At 36.8% G+C, this 20,622-nt stretch overlaps 2 protein-coding genes across 3 annotated transcripts; one reads left to right on the plus strand and one right to left on the minus strand.

The window, feature by feature from the left end:
* The first annotated feature begins 2,633 nt into the window (after positions 1 to 2,633).
* LOC112001117 (NADH--cytochrome b5 reductase 1) lies at positions 2,634 to 9,781 on the plus strand. The gene is made up of 9 exons (XM_024033287.2): positions 2,634 to 2,793; positions 4,969 to 5,110; positions 5,718 to 5,808; positions 5,917 to 5,994; positions 6,888 to 6,968; positions 7,109 to 7,198; positions 8,948 to 9,013; positions 9,354 to 9,440; positions 9,557 to 9,781. The coding sequence occupies exons 1-9, from the start codon at positions 2,649 to 2,651 to the stop codon at positions 9,647 to 9,649; spliced, it is 873 nt and encodes a 290-aa protein (XP_023889055.1). The 5' UTR covers positions 2,634 to 2,648; the 3' UTR covers positions 9,650 to 9,781.
* Positions 9,782 to 10,103: 322 nt separating this feature from the next.
* On the minus strand, positions 10,104 to 15,942 carry LOC112001100 (uncharacterized). 2 transcript variants are annotated; one of them, XM_024033267.2, is made up of 9 exons: positions 15,783 to 15,942; positions 15,427 to 15,675; positions 14,929 to 15,312; positions 14,676 to 14,782; positions 14,506 to 14,576; positions 13,714 to 13,783; positions 13,260 to 13,350; positions 13,118 to 13,180; positions 10,104 to 11,108 (listed from the first exon to the last, which is right to left on the minus strand). In XM_024033267.2, exons 1-9 carry the CDS (start codon positions 15,846 to 15,848, stop codon positions 10,437 to 10,439), a joined length of 1,773 nt encoding a protein of 590 aa, XP_023889035.2. In that variant the 5' UTR covers positions 15,849 to 15,942; the 3' UTR covers positions 10,104 to 10,436. The 2 variants fall into 2 exon arrangements, with proteins under 2 accessions (XP_023889035.2, XP_023889034.2); XM_024033266.2 differs by having other exon boundaries at positions 14,929 to 15,675.
* Positions 15,943 to 20,622: the final 4,680 nt, after the last annotated feature.

Raw genomic sequence — 20,622 nt, forward strand, 5'->3', positions numbered from 1 at the left:
TGTGTAGTTGAATTTGTATGTTGTCTATATATGTTGTACATTGTTGCTTGGTATCACATGGTTTGACAAAATTGGTAAATTAAGTTCAATCCATTACACACAATGAACAATTTAACTTCAATCCATTACACACCAATTTAACAATGAACAATCTAATTTCATTTAATTCATACTAAAATTATAAGGTGATTGGAATACATAAGATAACAAAATGTTCCACATTGCCAAATGGAAACACACTGACAAAAAGCATGCCACACCTTGGCCCATGCATCCTATTCTACTTCTTTACTCTGCCTTAACCCTACCTAAAGTCACATTGACCAAAACATAGTACACCATAACCCACCCATCTAACCCACTAAAACTAGAATCACACAAAGGCAGATCCCACACAACACCAATGTCAATATCAAATACACTGTCAAACACTTCTCCCTCTTCTTGCAGGTTGAAACCTCAGCCTAGAGTCTAAGAATAGTCTACCTTTGTTCCAGGATAAACATCTTACCACACTCACAAATCTCATCATCAACCCATTGAAAAATTTGCACTTCCGACCAACCTAAAATTTAACCCAAATCCAAACCAAATCAACATACACAATGTGCAAACAAAAAAACAAAAAAAAATACTTCAAAACCAACATCAACCCAAAACAAAGTAAATGACTATAAAAAATACCTAATGAAGAAAAATAAGGAGAAATAGAAACAAAGAACCCCAATTTACCCAGTAATTGGGACACCCATAGAACTTTCTGCCTAGATTGTTTTCTGTCCAATACACCACTAAAACCGATTTAACAAGGGAGGGGCAATAGCACATGCGTGGTGCTCTCCTCCTCAAGCATACCTCGGATGAGTTCGTGTGGGTGATGCAGAGTGGGGTCACGTGTAGGGCTGAGTGGCATGAAGCTAACATGCAATGGTCAGGTGTGGGTCACATGAGCTTTAAGGCACACGTGGGATTAGTTTAATATTATTTGAATGGGCGGGCTTGACACGTAAGCCCTTCGTCTGCCACATAGGAGTTTTTTGTTAGTAGGTTGACAGCATAGACCAAACTAGAATTGATTTTTTTTTTTTTTTTTTAGGGATTAGAATAGTAGCAAAATCAAAATAGGGACCAAAATGGGAATCAGCCCAAAATGTAGGGACCAAAAGTATATTTTCACCTAAGTTCAACAAAACTTTATCTTCTTTCTTCATTAATTTTTTTCCCTATATATGGTGTGAAAGAGTCCAATCACATGCATATGGTATAAATTGTAATTTACTCTTAATAAAATAAGCTAAAGCTATCGTGAAAAATGTATTAAAAAAAATTATTCTACCCTTTGTTAACAATAGAAAAATATCTATTGTCTAATTGGATTGAGGGGAAGGAGGGAGAGTATGGTAGAGTTAGAAAAAAAATTAGTCTATTTTTTGCCAACTCTACTCTACTCTCCTCCATTTCCCCTCCTTCTCGCTCCCTTAATCCAAACGGGTCCATATATATATATATATAGTCGCAAAAAGTAGAGTAATGCTACAAACAACAATTTTCACAACAATTAAATTGATAAGTTTTTATTTGTTCTAATCTGATCCACTATTGACATTTCTTTACCCTTTAACACTAACAACTTGTCATTTTGAGAGTTATGAAATTTTTTGTGAAAATTTGAGTTATGAAATATTTTGTAAAAATTGTTGTAACTTTGAGTTGAGGTGGACTATCATTTTAAGGATGAGAAGTTTCAATATATTGTTTGATAAAATCCCAAAAAAAGGGGGGAAAAAGAAAAGGAAAAAATATGTGATTTGAATATGGGACTAGTGCAAGCCTAGGTTAAACTTTGGACCTGGCCCAACACCAACCTAAAAATAATTAGGCTAAATTGCAAATTACCCACCTAAAGTTTGAGAGTTTACACCCTAAAATTTTAGAATTTAGATTTTACCCCTTCTATTTCGTTTGCATCAACAACTCCTCCATTCATAATTTCCATCAAGTGTCACATAATCTTGCAACATGTGTTTAGTTTGTCCAATAAAATGATGCCATATAATTTTTGTAGCCTAAAATAATTTTAAAAAAATTAAAAATGACATGGCATAATAAAAATGACGTGACATCATTTTATTTGATGAATTAAACACGTGCGGCAAGTTTATGTGGCACTTAACAGAAAATATGGATAGAGGGGCTAATGATACAAATGAAATAGAAATTTAGGGAGTAAAATCCAAATTCTAAAATTTCAAAATGTAAAATCCAAATACCTCCAAACTTTACGAGCGTAGTTTGCAATTTAGCCAAATAATTATTCAAAACCGACTTGATTAGAGTCAGGCTTGATTTCATTCATCCCAGCTTCATGCCTAATTTCAAATTTATGATTACAAGAATTTTATATCAATTTTTTTATTTAAAAAAAAAAAAAAAAAAAAAAAACTTTTCTAATGATCCCTTCATTCCTTTGTTTATCTTATGCTGTTACTTGTTAGTAACAAACCAACTTTGAATCAATAAAAGGGGAGTGAGAACAATTAGAAGAACACGTAAAGCATATCTTTTTGGATGATGTAAAGCATAATCGACAATGGTATTTAAGAACCCGGCCATATGATGTTGTAATCCAGTTTCAGTTTGTTACAAAAATGTTCAAGTTACCACCCAACGTGACCTTTGAGTCTCTCAAAATGGAGCTTATGCAAATACCCCAAACCGAGCTCTTGAGGATGGCTGTTGCTCTAGCTTTGGTTGCCATTGCTGCCTATTTTTATTACAACAAGAAACCCAAAGGTGTGAGTATGCATCTTCTCATGTGTATTTGGGCATATACATTATTTAATTATTATGCATAATGAATTAGTTTGTACATGCATATCTCTACAGGTGCATCTTTAAAATGAATGTCTATGGAGTTGTTTGAGAGAATATTTAATTATGTGTTTGGTAATGCATTGTCATCTGTTTGTAGCTGTCTTCAATGGATGGTAAGACATTGATTGAATATAATAATAATAATAAATGAATCATTAGAATGTTATTGGTTTATAGTAACAACTAACAACTATGCAAGGTTTAAATGGTGGAGTGGTCATATCTAGTCTAGTTTAAAAATGGGTATTGTTATAATGTAAGGTTTTCATAATGTGGTTTTGCTTCTAAATTTTCCCTTCCTATCTCTCGCTTACTTTAACATGAAAAATATCCAATTAATGGTCAAAATCAGTGAATACCTGAGATTAAATTAGCCAATTTAAAAACTCAACAACTAAAGTAGTCATCATTTCGCCCAGGGATGAGCAATGCAACAAACCAGAACTTCTATAATCACACACTTTCATACGTCAATTTAATGACATATGTGACTACGATTAATGATCCATTACTTTCACATGTATCCACCACTTTTTTCCAACTTTCACAATCGCACTTGTAAGAATTGTGACATAAACAGTGTGTCCTTAAACTTAAAGCATTTGCATCAAACAATGAAAATAGAAAAAGAACTCAATTGTACACATTCAAGCCCCAAAATTACCAACATCAGTCAAGCTAAAAATGTGTAGATTTGCAAAATTGCTATGGTAACGATGTAAATATACACTAACACTATTTATTGTACACGTAGTTTTTTATTCTTTTTTTACATATCCTTAAAAACGAATGAAGAGAGTGAATGATGATTATTGTGTGTGAAGAAAAAAAATCAATTAAAAAAATCAAGAAAAATTGACATTTTAATGAAATAAAGCATAGAATAGATAATTATGTAAAATAGAAAAAGTAGACTCCTATGTTGAAATAAACATGAATTTTTGCAAAAGTTGATTCAAATGCTCTTACTCTACTATATTCATAATATTTTTGACAAGTTTCACAGCTGTTGGATTTTCAAGTTATTATTGATTCTCATCTAGGCCGCCACCACTGGTGAATATCTGCCATTTATAGCTCGCCAACTCAACGGTTTTGACAAATTTTGTGGGGAAAAAAAAGTGAGGTCACCACTGCCCACCAACACTGCTTTAGTATCTCCCATTTACAGCTCACCAATTCAACAGTTTTGACAATTTTGGTGGGTAAAAAAATAAGTGTCACGCACTCACTCTAGACTCATTGCTGATGCCCTCTCCGAGGTGAAAATTTGCTTTAAAATGAAAAAAGAAAAAGAGTTGTCATTTCATTTCTTCCCTGTTAAGAAAAGAAAGTGACATGGAAATCCCCGTGTAAAGTGATCAAGATTTTTTGATTAAAATAACTTTCTATATGTTTTTCTTCTTTCATTAAACTCTATATGTATGTCCACCAAAAACACAAATCTTGGGAGTTCGAAATTCATTTACTAGTGCGCGATTCTATACATTTTGGTTTTCAAATCTTGGAAGCATGATAAACATGTAAAGATCATAGGATTTAATTGTGAATTTGACAAAATTTTGATTAAGTGAAGGACTTTTTTTTTTTTTTTTATTTGCTGAATTAGTGAAAGATCATTAAATGACATAATATTGATAAAGTCACCAACCTTAGCTTTAACTTAATCTAAATAGGATAAATCATAAGTACAGTATTTAGGTGCAATTTCTTAGATTCTCCTCTTAAAATTCAGCTATGTGACTTTTTTCTCATGAGATAGAAGTGTATTTTTAGTTAAATACATTCACATGGCTGAATTTTAAAAAGAAAATCTAAAGAACAGCACATAAGTACTATACTTAAATTTCACCTATCCAAATATATGCACACACATAATGTTAATCATAAATGACCCTTGCATTAAGCAACTTTATTGAAAGATTAATGTTGGTCCTGATATTTAATTATAAAGAGAAAATACATTTTATCACGCAAAACAATCATTTTCCTTGATGTTGGTTTAATTTCTAATGATCTGAGCATTTTCATATGTTGCAAATTGAATTCTTGTTTGCCTGCAAAAAATGACTACTTGGAGTGATGTCTTTTCAGGTTCCTTAAATCCTGAGAAGTTTACAGACTTCAAACTTGTTAAGAAAACTCAATTAAGCCACAATACTGCAAAGTTTAAATTTGCTCTTCCTAAACCTACTTCAGTATTGGGTCTTCCAGTTGGACAACATATAATTTGCAGGTTCAAGTAGCTCACTTTATTAGTATCTTTAATTTAAGAATTGTAGTTTTCCTATTAGCCAAAACTTAAGTAACTGCTTTCTATGATATAGCTTTATTGACAGATTGATAATGCAGCCAAAAGTACTTATCTATCTCTTGCCATTCTTCCAACAATCTCTTATTAGAAATTTTTATATTCTGCCTCTGCAATCGTACAGAACACAATGCACTTATTCTACTGTCTTCTACATAACTTTGCTGTTTTTATGCATCTGCATATGTACTGCAAAGTTCTGTAAGGTTCTGAAACCATCTTGAAATATAGATAACTATTGTGAAAACTCAAAACTTTGAATTAAGCAGTTCCTAGTGCATGCACGCGCCAAGATTTTGATGCATGATACCAATGCCTTCTTACTCCCTAAGATGACATGATCTTCCATTTTGTGAATTGTTCCAAACAGAATTTCCAACTTTCTTTAAGTTGCTTTAATTAAACCATAAACTCGAATCTCTCCACTAAGGAATTCCTCAATATTTATTATCTTTATGTGGTTATGGAGACCTAGTTGATGGGATAAGCGACAAATATCAGAAAACAAAGTGCTTTCCATTTTGTTAAGCAGGGGAATAGATAGTCAAGGTGAAGAAGTGATTAGACCGTATACCCCAGTCACTTTGGACTCTCATGTTGGTTACTTCGAACTGGTTGTAAAGGTATATCCTATCTCCCTTTCATATTAACACATATTTGACCACTCCATTCTGATTTTTGAGCTATCAGTCTGAACTCAGTTTCTCATTTTGATTTTTCTCATATAAAAGATGTATCCTAAGGGAAGGATGTCCCACCATTTCAGAGAGATGCGCGAAGGTGATTACCTGCCTGTTCAGGGCCCCAAGGTACATGCTCTATTTTTTGAGACAATCACATTCACATGTTAGGCTTTGTAACATAGATGCACATATTAATGTAAGTTTCCAATACAGATATAATGTTAGGCATGGAAATATCAATAAATTGTTCACAATTGTTTTTAGTGTACCTGAGTTGGTACTTTGAAGTTAATAAACTCCAGTTATCCTTCCTTAAAAGATCAAGTACAATGTGTTTATCAAAAAAAAAAAATCAAGTACAATGTTGGTTGAGGGAACTACGTTTTGGATTTCACTTTATGATATGGAGTCGTAGCTAAAATAACGGAGTTCAAGGAAGTTGTAGATTGAGCATAGGAATCAGCATTACTAGTTATGAAACATCATGCAGTGAAATTTTAATTTAGTTTTGTGGAAAATATCTTCCAATCACAATATTGAAATTGAAACCCTCCATACATAGTTTGCATTCTAAATTCATTGATAAAACCATTTAAGATTTTATACTCAAGTAATTTCACTTCCAATTGCATGATTGAATTTTATGCCCTACATGTTAATGATTATGATAATTTTTCAAAACCTATGAACCAATAAATTGGCTGACACAGTATTGCTTGATCCCTTCAGCAGCCAACAAGATTCAACTTTTATCTTCAAATATCATTTATTTCGTTATTCTTATCACCAAAACATTGTAGAAGATTAGTTGTTCATCTACAGTAATGGATTGGATGATACCCCTTTTGGGTCGCTGTTATCTAGAAGTCTTTAATCTTAAGCTAGTATTGAACCTTTAAATTTATGTCTACATCAGTTGGGATTTGGTAGTAAACATGATTACATTTATATTCATTAGAGACAAACTTTCTAAATTTTCTTTATTTGAGCATTTTCTGTATTATACTTTCATATTTAAGGGGCGTTTCATATACAAACCTGGCCAAGCTCGAGCTTTTGGAATGCTTGCCGGTGGCTCTGGCATAACCCCAATGTTTCAGGTACATACATGTGCGTTTAAAAAGCTGGAACTTCTTCTTGTTTATTTTCTTTATTGTTATCTTTACCCTTATCTTGCATTTGAATGATTTTAAGGATCTTATATCTACTTCTTTCTTTATTTTTTTATTTTTTGTTCCAGCTCACTAGAGCCATTCTAGAAAACCCAAAAGATAAGACCAATGTTCATCTAATTTATGCCAATGTCACATTGGAGGACATTCTGTTGAAGGTAATTTAATTGCTTCACTCTTTTTTTTCTTTTTTTTACTTTTTCTGGTATGATTTAGAAAATTTAGTTCAACCAAACAGACAGAATCACTTATAAGCCCTATGAAGCAGGACACACAAAACAGAAGAAACATAATAAAATAAAGCACATTACAGAGACACACACAGAGACAGAGAGATCAACAGAATCAAACGACATCTGATGGGAACATCAATAGAAATGCCTCATCTTTGACAGAATCTGTGCTTGATTCCTAAGTCTTTAGTCTTCCTGCAAAAAGCAGCTCAACCTCAGATTAGCAACAGCAACTGTGTCTGGAGCCTCTTCATCTTTGCACACTTGCATATGATTCATGGAGTTCCCTTCCCTCCAAATATGATATGTAAGTCTTGCCAAGCCAACTTCAACAACACAATAAAAAGCCAGACCCTTCCAAGCCTTCAATGTCCAATCGAGCTCAGCTTCCCAATCCGTTATCTGCCTATCACTGGAACAGTTTGCAGTAGCATCTGAATCACTCTAGGAAACACACATTCTGAAAAAAAAAAAAAAAAGGTGACTTTTAATTTCCATAGATAAAAACCTTACAAAACTAGCAACAACATTACAGATCCTTGAATCAATCTGTATTTAGTGGAGAACCTATTTTTAACAGTTAACAAAGCAAAGAAAGAGTGCCTTGTAATAGCTGTAGGAAACTAGATGATTCTCCTTTAAAGAACTATAGGAAGTGAACCTTTTATATTTTAAGTAGCTGAACAGTTTTTTGCAAGTAACTGAATCTTCCTAATTCGAACAAAAAGGCATAGCTAAGCATTTGCTTTTGTATGTCAACAAAGCTTCAGCACTAGTAGGTTGCCAGTACCTGCCACCAGCAAAAACTCGAGGCACTAGGATTCAAGTGGCTAGCTGAATCATATATTATTCTTTGACCATATTTTTGCATAAGAGGTCCATCTGGGTTCCAATTAACATCCATTGCCAATTTGGCCCTTTAGGTATTGCCTTGCCACATCTTTAATCTAGGAGACAAGCAAAGCTTCAAACCTCAATACAAAAATTCTTCATATTCTCTATGTGGTCTCAAAAGTATTGGCTTGTTTGGATTTGAGGGGAAGTCATGAGACTTTGTGCTTCCCTTTATTTTATTTTTTAAGTTAAATGAATTAGCTTTAGCATATTTGGACAATTGATATATAATATGAAGAAATAAAATCTCCAAGTTTTGACAGTGACTCTACAAAGATTTGGCTTGTTCAGCTTTACTATTTGAATAAATGCCAAAATGGAATCTTCATCTGACTTCATCCAAGAACAAGCTTCCCAACTTTGCATTTGTTCACTATAATGTTGATGATAAAGTTAACGGGACTTTATCTTCTTCTTTTTTCATTCATTTTTATTTTTATCATTGATTTTTCATATCTTACTATATTTTTCACTTCAATTCTAGGAACAACCTAAGCAGTTTAATATCAACAACAGTACCAGAAACCTGCCTTAATGCAGGGCCTGGTCTTCCTGATCATTTTTCTGTAGATCCTATTTTGCTTAGCTACTATGACTATTTACTTGCTACTATCTCTTATTTCTTTTCAATATGGGAAAAAAAGATCTCTCTCTCTCTCTCTCAAGATTTTCTCTTAACTTTCAACTGCAAACCAATACTTTATTTTGAAAGTCCTCAGCTCTAATTTTCTTTTGATGCATATCATTGATGGGAATGCATTTGTTATGGACTTTTTGCAGGAAGAGCTAGATGCCTTTGCTAGCAAATTCCCTAACCAATTCAAAGTCTATTACGTGTTGAATCAGGTCAATTCCTTTGCTTCAACCTTTTTTTTTTTTTTTTTTGGAGCTTATTTTAAAAACACTGATAAAAGATATCCCTTTTTTTTTTTAAGATAAAAGATATCCCTTGGTGTATGTATGTATCAGACTATCAGTGTATGTCTACAGTCACACGTTTTGAAATGTGCATATGAACATATATGATAGTACTGAATCTAGAAATAATCAGTAATATGTGTTTGAGACTTTTAAGCCTTGTGTCAAAATAAAATCTTGCCTTTACAATTTGTATTTGTCCTGTCATAACTTAGTATCAAAATGTTTTATCACCGATGCTCATGCTCACTCTATCCATGATTACCAGCCTCCTTTCGCATGGAATGGTGGCATTGGGTTTATATCCAAGGAAATTATTCAAAGCCATTGCCCGGCACCAGCCTCAGATATACAGGTTGGTTTCCAAAATTTTAATTTGTTTCAAAGCAAAATTGGCAAAAAGTTACTTGGTTTAGTTGAGTCACAATATATTTTTTTTTACTCACTCAGCTAAAACTAATTACTTTGCAGATACTAAGGTGCGGTCCACCAGCCATGAACAAGGCCATGAAAGCTCACCTTGATGCACTTGGATACCAATCTGAGATGCAGTTCGAGTTCTGATTTACTATTGTTTATACCTTTCGTTTTCTTTGCTTCATGTGTTCTTTATGTATAGTTGGCTGTTAACTCAAGCAAAGCATGAACACTGTATAATAAAAAATTTACTATGATTGTTGTAGAGTTAAAATCAAACACTTTTGAGTCTAAACTTTGACCAATGATCAAGTTATTCTTGGGATCCCTCATTGACATTCTATGGAGGAACATAGGTAACACACGTTGCACAATTTCGAGTGGCAGACATGCACTCGAATTTAATTTGAATTTTCATAAGACAGCCTCACTTAAGAAAGGGATTACGCATTATCAGACAAGTCCTTGATTTACATTTTTGGTGTATATACACTATGATAAATAAGTTTTAACATGTGCATTTTAATTGACTCGGACATTTTTGAGTGGCAGGCATGTCAATCATTTAATTTGAATTTTCATAAGACAAATTGACTATGAATTTAAACTTAAGAAGGAGATTACACATTACCAGACAAGTCCTTGAATTACATTTCTGTTTATATATACTGTGATAAATGAGTTTTAACCTGCACACTTTAATCGACTGAGACTTTGTATATCAACAAGCCTTGGACTAAAAATTCTGCAACGACAAGGAGACTCATGATAAGGGAGATTCATGTGTACTTACAATTTGCGTGCGTGCGTGCACGCGCACACACCTGAGGCACAGTGATCATGTTTTGCTTTAGCATATAATTACATTGAACTTTTCATCCCTGATTCTCACAAATTTTTAATTGTTTGATAACCTGAACTTTCAGCACAATGCTCAGAGAGGAAGAGTATCATTATAGTCAACAATTTCACCCTCTTCCTCCTCGGGTATCTCGGTTCTCTCCCCAATTATACCTTCTATCCTAGCAAAATAAGACAATTCATTATTGTCATCACCTTCATTCTTGTCTTCATCTACACCATTATCATCTTCATCATCATCATCATCTTCATCATGGGATTTGTTAACCACAGCCTCGTTGCCACCTTCAGCATCTTTTCCCACAGGTGAACATTTCTCTTCAACCACCTCACTCTCACACCCAATTTCTTTAACTATCACTGAAGGAAATTTTAGAGGTTTATCAGGCCAATCGGTGAAGAAAGAGTTCATCACCATGAACCTAAAAATCTGCAATAGGTGGCTTTTATCTCTCCTTACATCTGCACTGAGAAGCTTCTGCAGTAATGTTGGCTTTTTCTTGTTCAAAGAAGGGGCATCAGATGAATCCTTGTCTGCAAGCCTCTGCTTCTTAGCAAACCGGTCTTTTTTTTCATATCTTCCTCTTTTATCAAACCTGTTTCGGAATCTCCCTTTCTTTGAAAAGGGCATTCTGTTTTCTTCCCTTCTCTGCCCTTGTTTCTCCAAATCTGATAGATAGTGTGATGGTACCTCTGCAACTTCAACTCCCAATTCAGCTTGCTTTGCTAGGATCTCCTTGAGTTGCTGGAAACAAAATTTGTAACACATTAACATAATTCAAAGATTTTTTTTTTTTTTTTAAATAAGAGAATTCAAATATTATTCATGATACAAAATTTTAAAAATAATGAAAGAAAACATATTACCAGAATTATACCAATGAGAAAATGAATTGTCAAGTAGGAATGTCTTAGATATTTGTTTCCCTGTTTCTCTCTTTACTTTTTCCACTTATTCACCCTTTTCGGGATTTTTTTTTTTTTTTAATGTGTATACATTTTGTGAAAAAGCATATATACTTCGTTACCTGCCTCTCCAATTAAATGGATTAAATTAACTTCAACAAAATAAGTGCGAGTTACCTATGGGTCCATCTGTTCTGTTGAGACATTACTCTCCCCGGTAATGAATGGACCATATTTGTGCAAAGGTAATCCAGATAATTTTTTTTTTTTTTTAATTCCAAATTAATTTCTTTTTCTTTTCTTTTTTCTTTTTTCTTTTTTCTTTTTTACTTTCATTTAATAAAAATGAAAATTTGAATTTGGACTATTTATAAATTATCAATAGCATTAATCAATATAAACAACCTATCTATACACACACACGTGCATATATATGAGTCAGGTTTAAGTTAACCCAAGGAATAGCACAATCAGCTGGGATCACACCTTATGAAACAAAATTTGCTAGCTCAAATGTCCCCTTCCCCTGGGACTAAAAATTTAAGTTACATATGATAACTAATATCTGTATTACTTTTTGCATTCCGAATGAGGCAGTAAGTTCTGCCTCTTCTTTTTTGGGAAAAGTGAGAAATAAGTCCTACGTTTTTCCAAACACACACACACAGAGACAAGGGAAAAAACAAAAACAACATGGTAAGAATGTACTTCAAAGTGATTGGAACCTGTCAAAGGAAACTACATGGTATCAATGTATCATCTCTTTTTTTTTTAATAAGTGGCATCAATATATCATCTTGTGAAACATAAAAAATTAAAAATAAATAAAAATAAAAATAAATTTCTCTTAAGGAAGGTTATTGGGGTATGAAAATATTGGTTTCCAATAACTATAACATATTAAACAAACATAGCTACAATCCATATAAATTTAAGTTACATCAAGTTACAACACTAGACAATATGAAACTTTGTCAATTCTGTTCTCATTGTTTCTGATTATGCAGTGTCTCTAGATGTTATGTTGAAAAGAGCTGTTTGGCAGGCAGGTAATTGAAATTTCTGCTTCTGATGTTGCATCTCAAGTGGATGGCACTATCTAGTTATTATTCACTCTCTTCTTTTCACAAATTTTTGAATATGTCAAACTTCAGTCATAGTCGTATTTTGCTTCTTTCTTTGTTTTCTTTTTGTCTTGGTGCTTCTATTGTGTACTAGGATTATGACCCTCTCATTCACCTATTTAATAATATTTTACATCTGAGGGGGTAAAACACCAGACCATAATCAAAGGGAAGGAAAAGTAGGAGGAACTAAATAGGAAAGGGAACTGCCTTTTCTTCATGAGTCTGATTGACCATAAAAGGAAAAATAAGAGAAAGTAAATGTTGAACCCAAATAGATTAAAATAATTTATCGAATACACTGTTTCACAATCCTTTCTTTCCATCCACTTGGTGGAATAGCAAGGAAGGGAATCCTTTTTTACTCTCTTCAATTTCTATCAAGGCAAGGTAAACACCCTTCTCTCACCTTCCACTTCCAATTTCCAGCCAAATGACCAGAGAGAAACATGGAGAAAAAAGGGGAAAAGAATTTAAATTTGTAGATGCCATTTTTTTTAACTTAGCAGAGTACAAAACTACAGATCTCCATTTTTTTATTTTCCTTTGTCCATTCACTGTCCATGGTTGAATATTTTTCTCTTTTACATGTACAAGTAACAAGAACTGCCTTATAAGTTGGCTAAAGTATTGTAAGATCGACTTAAAGGATTTCTTAATTTCCAGTAATATCATATCACATGTACCTGCAGGAAAAATATAGATGAAAAGGAAATTATTGTACCTCTCTTCGCAGTTTGGCCTCTCTAGCAATACCCTCATCATCTGCTAGCTTCTGACTCTGCTTCTGCAGGTGGTAAATTCAATGTCAGAAATCTTCATCAGATGAAAAAAATATAGCAGGAAGGTACTGCAATAAATTAGACCTTCTCTACAGTGGCTTTTGATGGGTAGTTCTTCCGACGTGCTTCACACCACTGTTGGATTTCTTGTTCCGTGTAGGTCAAAGAAAGAGATCTTTTCATTTTAAAAATGACAGAAGACACACCCATGCACATCAAAATAGTAACAAATTAGGCACTTTAAAAAATAAAAATAAAAGGAAAAGAGGGAACTAGCATATAAGAATGTCAAAGAGGCAGTGTGCAAAATATAGAGCTAATAAGCATACAAAGCCAGTTCATAGGAGATAAAATAACAGACTGCAGTATCCAAACTGGAACACAAAGGAACATATTACATTTTAAACTTTTTTTAGGACCACAACAACCATTTACACAGAATATCTGAAAATTCTAGCATCTCTGCATGCAATAAAAAAATTTACTCTTGAATTTGCAAGTTATACTTTACCATATGGCGAGATCAAGCAGCTATTACCTCTTCTGACCCCTGGCCTGGTTGTTGGAATTAACGTGACCAAACTTTCCTGCCTTCTCCTTGCTAAACCCTGGTTATGATTGAGGGGTATCAAATGAAAACTCAATAATATGTGAGTGTGAGAGTGAGAGAGAGAGAGAGAGAGAGGAGGCACACTGCCTTCTAAACCACATCACTTCTATGCCTACTGAATCAATTATTCCAATAAAAAGACAATGATTCTGCCATATAAAATCTTGCACAAAGCTGAAGACCAAATAAAAAAGGCTACCCTAGGTTTGCCAAATGCCTTTCCATGGGGAAAAAAAAAATCACTTCCCCTCCTTAACACCCTACTGAATGTTCTGGCCTCAAAATCACAATTCCAGCCATAACATCATATTTTCACCAACCCTGCAGAATTGAAAGTGTATAGCAAGTCCAGGGAAAAAAACTATTAGCTTCAAGTTCCAATCTTGGACCGCTTAAAATCCTAGCACATCTAAATAACAGCTTGGATGTCATAAGAGCTCTTTGCATGCTGTTGGTAAGCTTCTAATAGAGGCTATTCCAATGAATCTATGTAATGCTAAATGCTAATAACAAGAACTAGCCAATGAATCTATGTAATGCTAAATGCTAATAACAAGAACTTACTCTTACTGTATTGAGTGTATTCAAGTTATAACTTACACCTCTTAAGAAGGTAAAAAACTTTAACCTTTTTTTTTTTGTGGGGGGCAGGAAGGGAGAGCCATGTGGAGTTGTGTTTGAGGAAATTTAAACATACCAGCGAGGTATAAAAGCACAAACCTTTCCCCTTGTGTTCATTAGGAAACCCTCTCTTTGCATTTTTCATACGATGAAACTGAGACTTCTGAAATCTACATAAATTAAATTGATTGTAAATTGTAAGCAACCAGCTCAAATCTTTGAATTAAAAAAATGGAAACAAAATTAATCCAAAAAAAGAAAAGGCATACCCCCCTCGCAATTGCCCTCCTTTTGGATTCATAGTGTAGTTTTTGTTTGGTGAATCTTGCCTGTTGGAGCTTGGGTTATCAATCCCACCATTATTAACAAGATTCCCCTGAAATAATTGATAAAAAAAAAGTGTCAATCACAAGCACCACGGATCATTTAACATAGAGTACACATTAATTATTTCGGAAAATGATATCACAGAAAATTATTCTTCACAACAACAACAATACACCCAACAATTCATGTACTGACCGAACAATGATTAGGCAGTGCAGGTAAGTTCCCTCCTCGCAATTGCTGAGCTGCAAAAGGCGATGGTTTTAATGCATTTGCATTTGCTGCAGGTGGAACCAAGTTTTGCTGATTCTGATTAACTTGCTGCCTGACCTGATTACAATGACCAAGACCAAACTGCGGATTTGCGAAAAAGGTGGGATTTTGAGGAACTGTGGCCCGAGGTGCTTGATTCGGAACACCCATGTATGGAGGACAAATAGGGATACCATAAGAAACAACTTGAGAAGAATTTGGCATTTGCAAGGTGGGCATAAATTGGTTCATATTTTGCAACATATTGGGCATACAAAACTGCCCATTTGGAAAACCCATATTTTGATTGAGCTGTTGGTTTGAGTTCTGCATATTATGCACAAAAGCAGGCTGAGAAACATTGACTTGGTTCGGATTCTGCGCCATATTGCAGAATTGCCCATTAAGCGGAAACCCTTGAACCGGGTTCATATTGCTTACCTTGTTTTGTGGACTGTACCCCACATGGGACTGACCCGGTTGAGAACCCAAATGGGGCATACCCAGATGAGAATTTTGCAAAGGTGGGTTCATGAAACCAGGTCGATTTATGGAAGGCCTCATATTGGAATTATTGAAAGGGGCTTGAATTTGAGGATTGTTGTTCGTGCCAAACTGGGGTCGAAATTTCGTGTTGTTTTTTTGCACTAAATTAGATGAATTTGCATTTGAATGAGTAGGTGGCATAACCTGAAGAGTGAACAAAATAAAAACAACAGGAAGAAAGAAGCTTCAAATTAGAATGAAGTATATATTTCACAGAAACTGTAGAGAGAGAGAGAGTGTGTGTGTGTTACCTGTTGAGAAGGTGGAGCAGTGGAGGAATTAGGTTGCTGAGGAAAGGAGTTGTAGAGAGGTCGCATGTTTGAGCATGGAGTTGCAGAGAGAGGTCAAGGAGTAGGGTTTAACGTTTAGCTAAGGGTTTTGAATTTTTTTTTTTTTTTTTTTTCTTTTCTTTTCTTTTGGGTTCTGTCTTCTTTTCCCTGGTGGTGGGTGCAGTTCCAACTTTCGGGTACTCGTTCGGGCTGAAAACCAAACCGGGTCGGTTGGTCCGAGTCCCTTGCAAGAATATGTTTTTAACCTTTTTAGTATTTTTAGTGTTTATGGTAAACTACAGTCACATCATGGGTTTGACCTTTCGAAACTGGCCAATTTGGTCCCTACTCATATTGAGAAAGAGAAATATAAGTAACAGTTTAGGAATCAAGTTGGTTAATTTTAAAATATTCTAAATATTTGGTCTAATAATAAAAATCATAATCATTAGTTTAATAATAAAAAGCATAATCATCGCCCTTAAATTATTTCCTCTCTCCTGGACCAAGTGAAAGTTAGCAGCAAAAAATATAACTCCATAACCCGTCAGTTTAAACTGACGAAGATATGGAGTAGGGGGCAACTGATGAGTAAAATTATAGCACGCAAGACGCTCCGAATTTAGCCTGGCGGATTTGAGCATAGAGTAAGTTCTACAGCCTAGGCTGACGGGGTTAATTATGAGGGAAGTCGAAGACCCAAAAAGTTGACGGACAGTGACTTGACAGGAAGGAAGCTTGTTGACCCAAGAGGTAACATCGAGAAGCTGTTATGGTTGAAAGGAATAAGAAAAGTTGACGGTCTTAGTGAAACCTTGGCTTGGTCTCCACACATGAGTAAATAAGGAAATAGCTTGTATCCCACGCTTAATGCTGGTATCCTATAAGGAAAGGATTCTATAATATACGCTCAGTAAGATTCCTATAAGGAAAGGACTTCTAACCCAATGAAGAGATGGCCAACCTCCTGCTACTATAAAAGCCTCAATACCCTCACAAATCAAGGTATACATAATTACACCCTCTCTAGCACTCTAAAGTTGTAAAAGGTTCTAACTTGACCTTCGAAAGGTATTTGGCCGACACCACACCGGTGCTCTCTATTAGGTCTTCCCTTTTCTTTGTGCAGGTGGCGATTCGAGTGCGTGAGCATTGTGTGTCTCCTTGGTAATATTTTTAGCATCATCAGTTGGCGCCGTCTGTGGGAACAACACTTAAGCTTATGTAAGCCACACTATAGTTTCTCAAACAAAAGAGTTGCATGGTGCTCACCTGCTCGATGGCAACCATAAACGATGTTCGAGAAAAGGAACTGCCCACAACCGCCCTCAAGAGACAAGTTCAAACCCTTGTCGCTACCGTGGAACGCCTCACCAAGCAAAACCATGACCTAAAGGAACAACTGCGGCAAAAGAATGCACCACCGAATAACCAGAGAGATGATCAAGAGGGAACCAGCGTCGAGAGAAGGAACCAGGAAGGACCCGAAGGCAGTAATGTTCCGAACCAACAGGAACGACGGGAGACTAGCCGTCCCTTCGGTTTTGACGTGGCCCCGCCTTACATGGTCGCGGAGATGCAATTGATGAAGGAAAGGATGGATCTTATGATGAACGCCCTTAAGGGATGGGTATCTAGCAACCTCGACGATTTGGTTCACCGAACCGATTCGCCGTTCACTACCTCTGTTAACTCCTTCCCCCTACCCCAGAAGTTTCACATGTCGCAGATTAAGAGCTACAATGGAGCCAAGGACCCACTTGATCACCTTGAAACCTTCAAGACCTTGATGCATCTTCAAGGAGTAGCAGACAAGATCATGTGTAGGGCCTTCCCTACAACGCTGAAAGGCCCTACGAGAATTTGGTTCAGTCGGCTTACACCCAACTCCATCAGCACCTTTAAAGAGCTGAGTGCCCAATTCACTTCGCACTTTATTGGAGGGCAACGGTACAAGAAGTCTACCGCATGCCCGATGAGTATCAAATAATGAGAGGACGAAACGCTGAGATCTTACATAGCCCACTTTAATAAGGAAACGCTCTCGATTGACGAGGCCGATGACAAAATACTCATGGCAGCTTTTACGAATGGTCTGAAGAAGGGTAAATTCTTATTTTCACTATATAAGAATGACCCGAAAACTATGTCGTACGTGCTTTACAGGACCACCAAGTACATGAATGCCGAAGACGCTTTACTAGCTCGCGAAGAAAAACCCAAGAAGAAAGAGAGGCAGGAAGATACCCGACAAAAAAGAAGGTGGAAGATGGCAAGAACTGGAGAGCGAAGGGAGGATAGGCAGTCTAAGCCCCCTATGGGGAGATTCACAAACTTCACCCTACTAACCACCTCGATCGACCAAGTCCTTATGCAAATCAAGGATGAGAGGGTATTAACTTTCCCTGGAAAGCTAAAGGGAGATCCCAACAAGCGGTCCCGAGATAAATATTGTCGCTTCTATCGTGACCACGGAAATGATACGGCCTACTATTACGACTTGAAACAGCAAATTGAAGCCCTCATTAGGCAAGGGAAGTTGCAGAAGTTCGTTAGCAAGGAAAGGATAGATCCGCTCCCTTAAGAGCAAGACCCCCGACGAGACAACGAGCGTCCGAGACAGCCCTTAGGAGACATAATGATGATTGTAGGAGGCACGACCGCCAACGGCCTATCAAAAAGGGCTCGAAAGACTTATCTTAGAATGGTCCAGAACGTTTAACTCACCGGTGTCATTCCAAAGATGCCGCGAGTTGACAATCCCCTCATCAGCTTCTCAGGAGAAGATGCACGATGCCTCCACCATCCGCATGACGATACACTCGTCGTTAGCATCCAGGTATAGGACTATAACATGTACCGGGTCTTAGTCGACAGCGGGAGCTCCGCGAATATTCTCTACTACCCTACATTCCAACAGATGTGGATCAGCAGAGAACGACTAACCCCGGCCAATGCTCCACTCGTCGAGTTCGGTGGAACTAAAGTGTACCCCTTAGGCGCGGTCACATTGCCGATTACCATTGGAGACTACCCCCAACAAATCACTAAGGACGTTACGTTTCTTGTAGTCGATTGCTCCTTTGCCTACAATGCCATTATAGGACGACTTACCCTTAACTCCTAGAAGGCCGTAGCTTCGACCTATCACCTGATGATTAAATTCCCCACTGAGTACGAGGTAGGAGAATTGTGAGGGGACCAGATAGCCGCGCGCAAATGCTATATTGCAATGCTAGAAATGGACAACCAATTGCAAACCATGAGCATAGAAGAACAACGAACGGGGGCAGAACCCGTAGAGAGGCTCGAGGAGATACCTCTTGACAGCTCCAGGACAGACAGGACCACCAGGCTCAGTACTCTCGTCAGCCCGGCAATTCACTCAGCACTCATAACTTTCCTTAAGGAAAATCAAGACATGTTCGTCTGGAGCCATGAGGACATGCCCGGAATTGACCCTTCAGTTATGGCGCATAGGTTGAATGTGTCGCCATCCTGTCCACTCGTTCGACAGAAGAAGCGGGTCTTCGCCCAAGAGCAAGACCAAGCGATAGCTTAAGAAGTCGATAAGCTATAAGAGGCAGGCTTCATTAGGGAAGTATACTATCCCGACTGGTTAGCAAATGTTGTAATGGGCAAGAAAGCCAACGAAAAATGAAGGATGTGGTGGATTTCACCGACCTGAACAAAGCTTGCCCCAGGGTCAACATTCTAGTAGACTTTATGGCCCAGCACAAGCTGTTAAGCTTCATGGACGCATTCTCTGGTTACAATCAAATTCGGATGCACGAAGCCGATCAGGAGAAAACTTCGTTCGTAACTAGTCAAGGACTCTTTTGTTATAAGGTGATGTCGTTCAGCTTAAAAAATGCAGGCGCAACGTATCAAAGGCTTATGAACAAGATGTTCGCACAACAAATCAGGAGAAATGTCCAAGTCTATGTTGACGATATGCTGGTGAAAAGTTGAAGGGAGGAGGATCACTTGGAAGACCTCAGGGAAACGTTCAACACTCTTTGCTCTTACAACATGAAGCTTAATCCAGCGAAGTGCACTTTCGGAGTAACAGCAGGAAAATTCCTAAGATTCATGGTGTCGCAGAGAGGCATCGAGGCCAACCCAAACAAGATTTAGGCCATAATGGAGATGGCACTACCAAAGAATGTGAAGGAAGTACAAAGCCTCAACGGCAAAATAGCTGCGCTGAATAGATTTGTATCAAGGGCAACAAACAAATGCTTACCCTTCTTTCACACACTGAAGAAATCTTTCGAATGGACTGCCGAGTGTCAGCAAACATTTGAGGAGTTAAAAGCCTATCTTTCTTCCCCGCATTACTAAGTCCCTCGCAGCCCGGTGAGGAGGTTTTCCTCTATCTGGCCGTCTCCCCTGCTGCCGTCAGCGCCACCTTGGTCAGAGAAAAAGAAAAAGTGTAGAAGCCCATGTACTATGCCAGCCGGGCACTTCGCAGTGTCGAAGAAAGATACCCACCCATGGAGAAACTCGTCTTCGCACTAGTTATGGCGGCACGCAAACTCAAGCCGTATTTTCAAGCCCACACAGTAATCGTCCTAACCGACAAGCCCTTGTGGTGGGCGATGAGCAACCCTGAAGCTGCTGGTAGATTGGCACTATAGGCCATAGAATTGAGCGAGTTCGACATCCAGTATCGCCCATAAACTGCTATTAAAGGACAGATCGTACCAGATTTCATAACAAAGTTCACAAATGGTGAGAACATGGGGGTAGAAAAGTCTCCTCAATAGAGCATACATGTTGACAGATCATCTAACAGACAAGCTGGGGGAGCCGACATCGT

This window comes from Quercus suber, unplaced genomic scaffold (genome assembly GCF_002906115.3).
Source record: "Quercus suber isolate HL8 unplaced genomic scaffold, Cork oak 2.0 scaffold_392, whole genome shotgun sequence".
Classification (NCBI taxonomy): domain Eukaryota; kingdom Viridiplantae; phylum Streptophyta; class Magnoliopsida; order Fagales; family Fagaceae; genus Quercus; species Quercus suber.

Coding starts and splice junctions, on each gene's coding strand:
- LOC112001117 (XM_024033287.2), top strand. CDS start 2,649: ATGTTCAAGTTACCACCCAACGTGACCTTTGAGTCTCTCAAAATGGAG. Junction 5,111..5,717: donor GGACAACATATAATTTGCAG/GTTCAAGTAGCT, acceptor TTTGTTAAGCAG/GGGAATAGATAGTCAAGGTG. Junction 6,969..7,108: donor GCATAACCCCAATGTTTCAG/GTACATACATGT, acceptor TTTTTGTTCCAG/CTCACTAGAGCCATTCTAGA.
- LOC112001100 (XM_024033266.2), bottom strand. CDS start 15,848: ATGCGACCTCTCTACAACTCCTTTCCTCAGCAACCTAATTCCTCCACT. Junction 13,784..14,505: donor TAATGAACACAAGGGGAAAG/GTTTGTGCTTTT, acceptor AATCATAACCAG/GGTTTAGCAAGGAGAAGGCA. Junction 13,181..13,259: donor CAAAAGCCACTGTAGAGAAG/GTCTAATTTATT, acceptor TACCACCTGCAG/AAGCAGAGTCAGAAGCTAGC.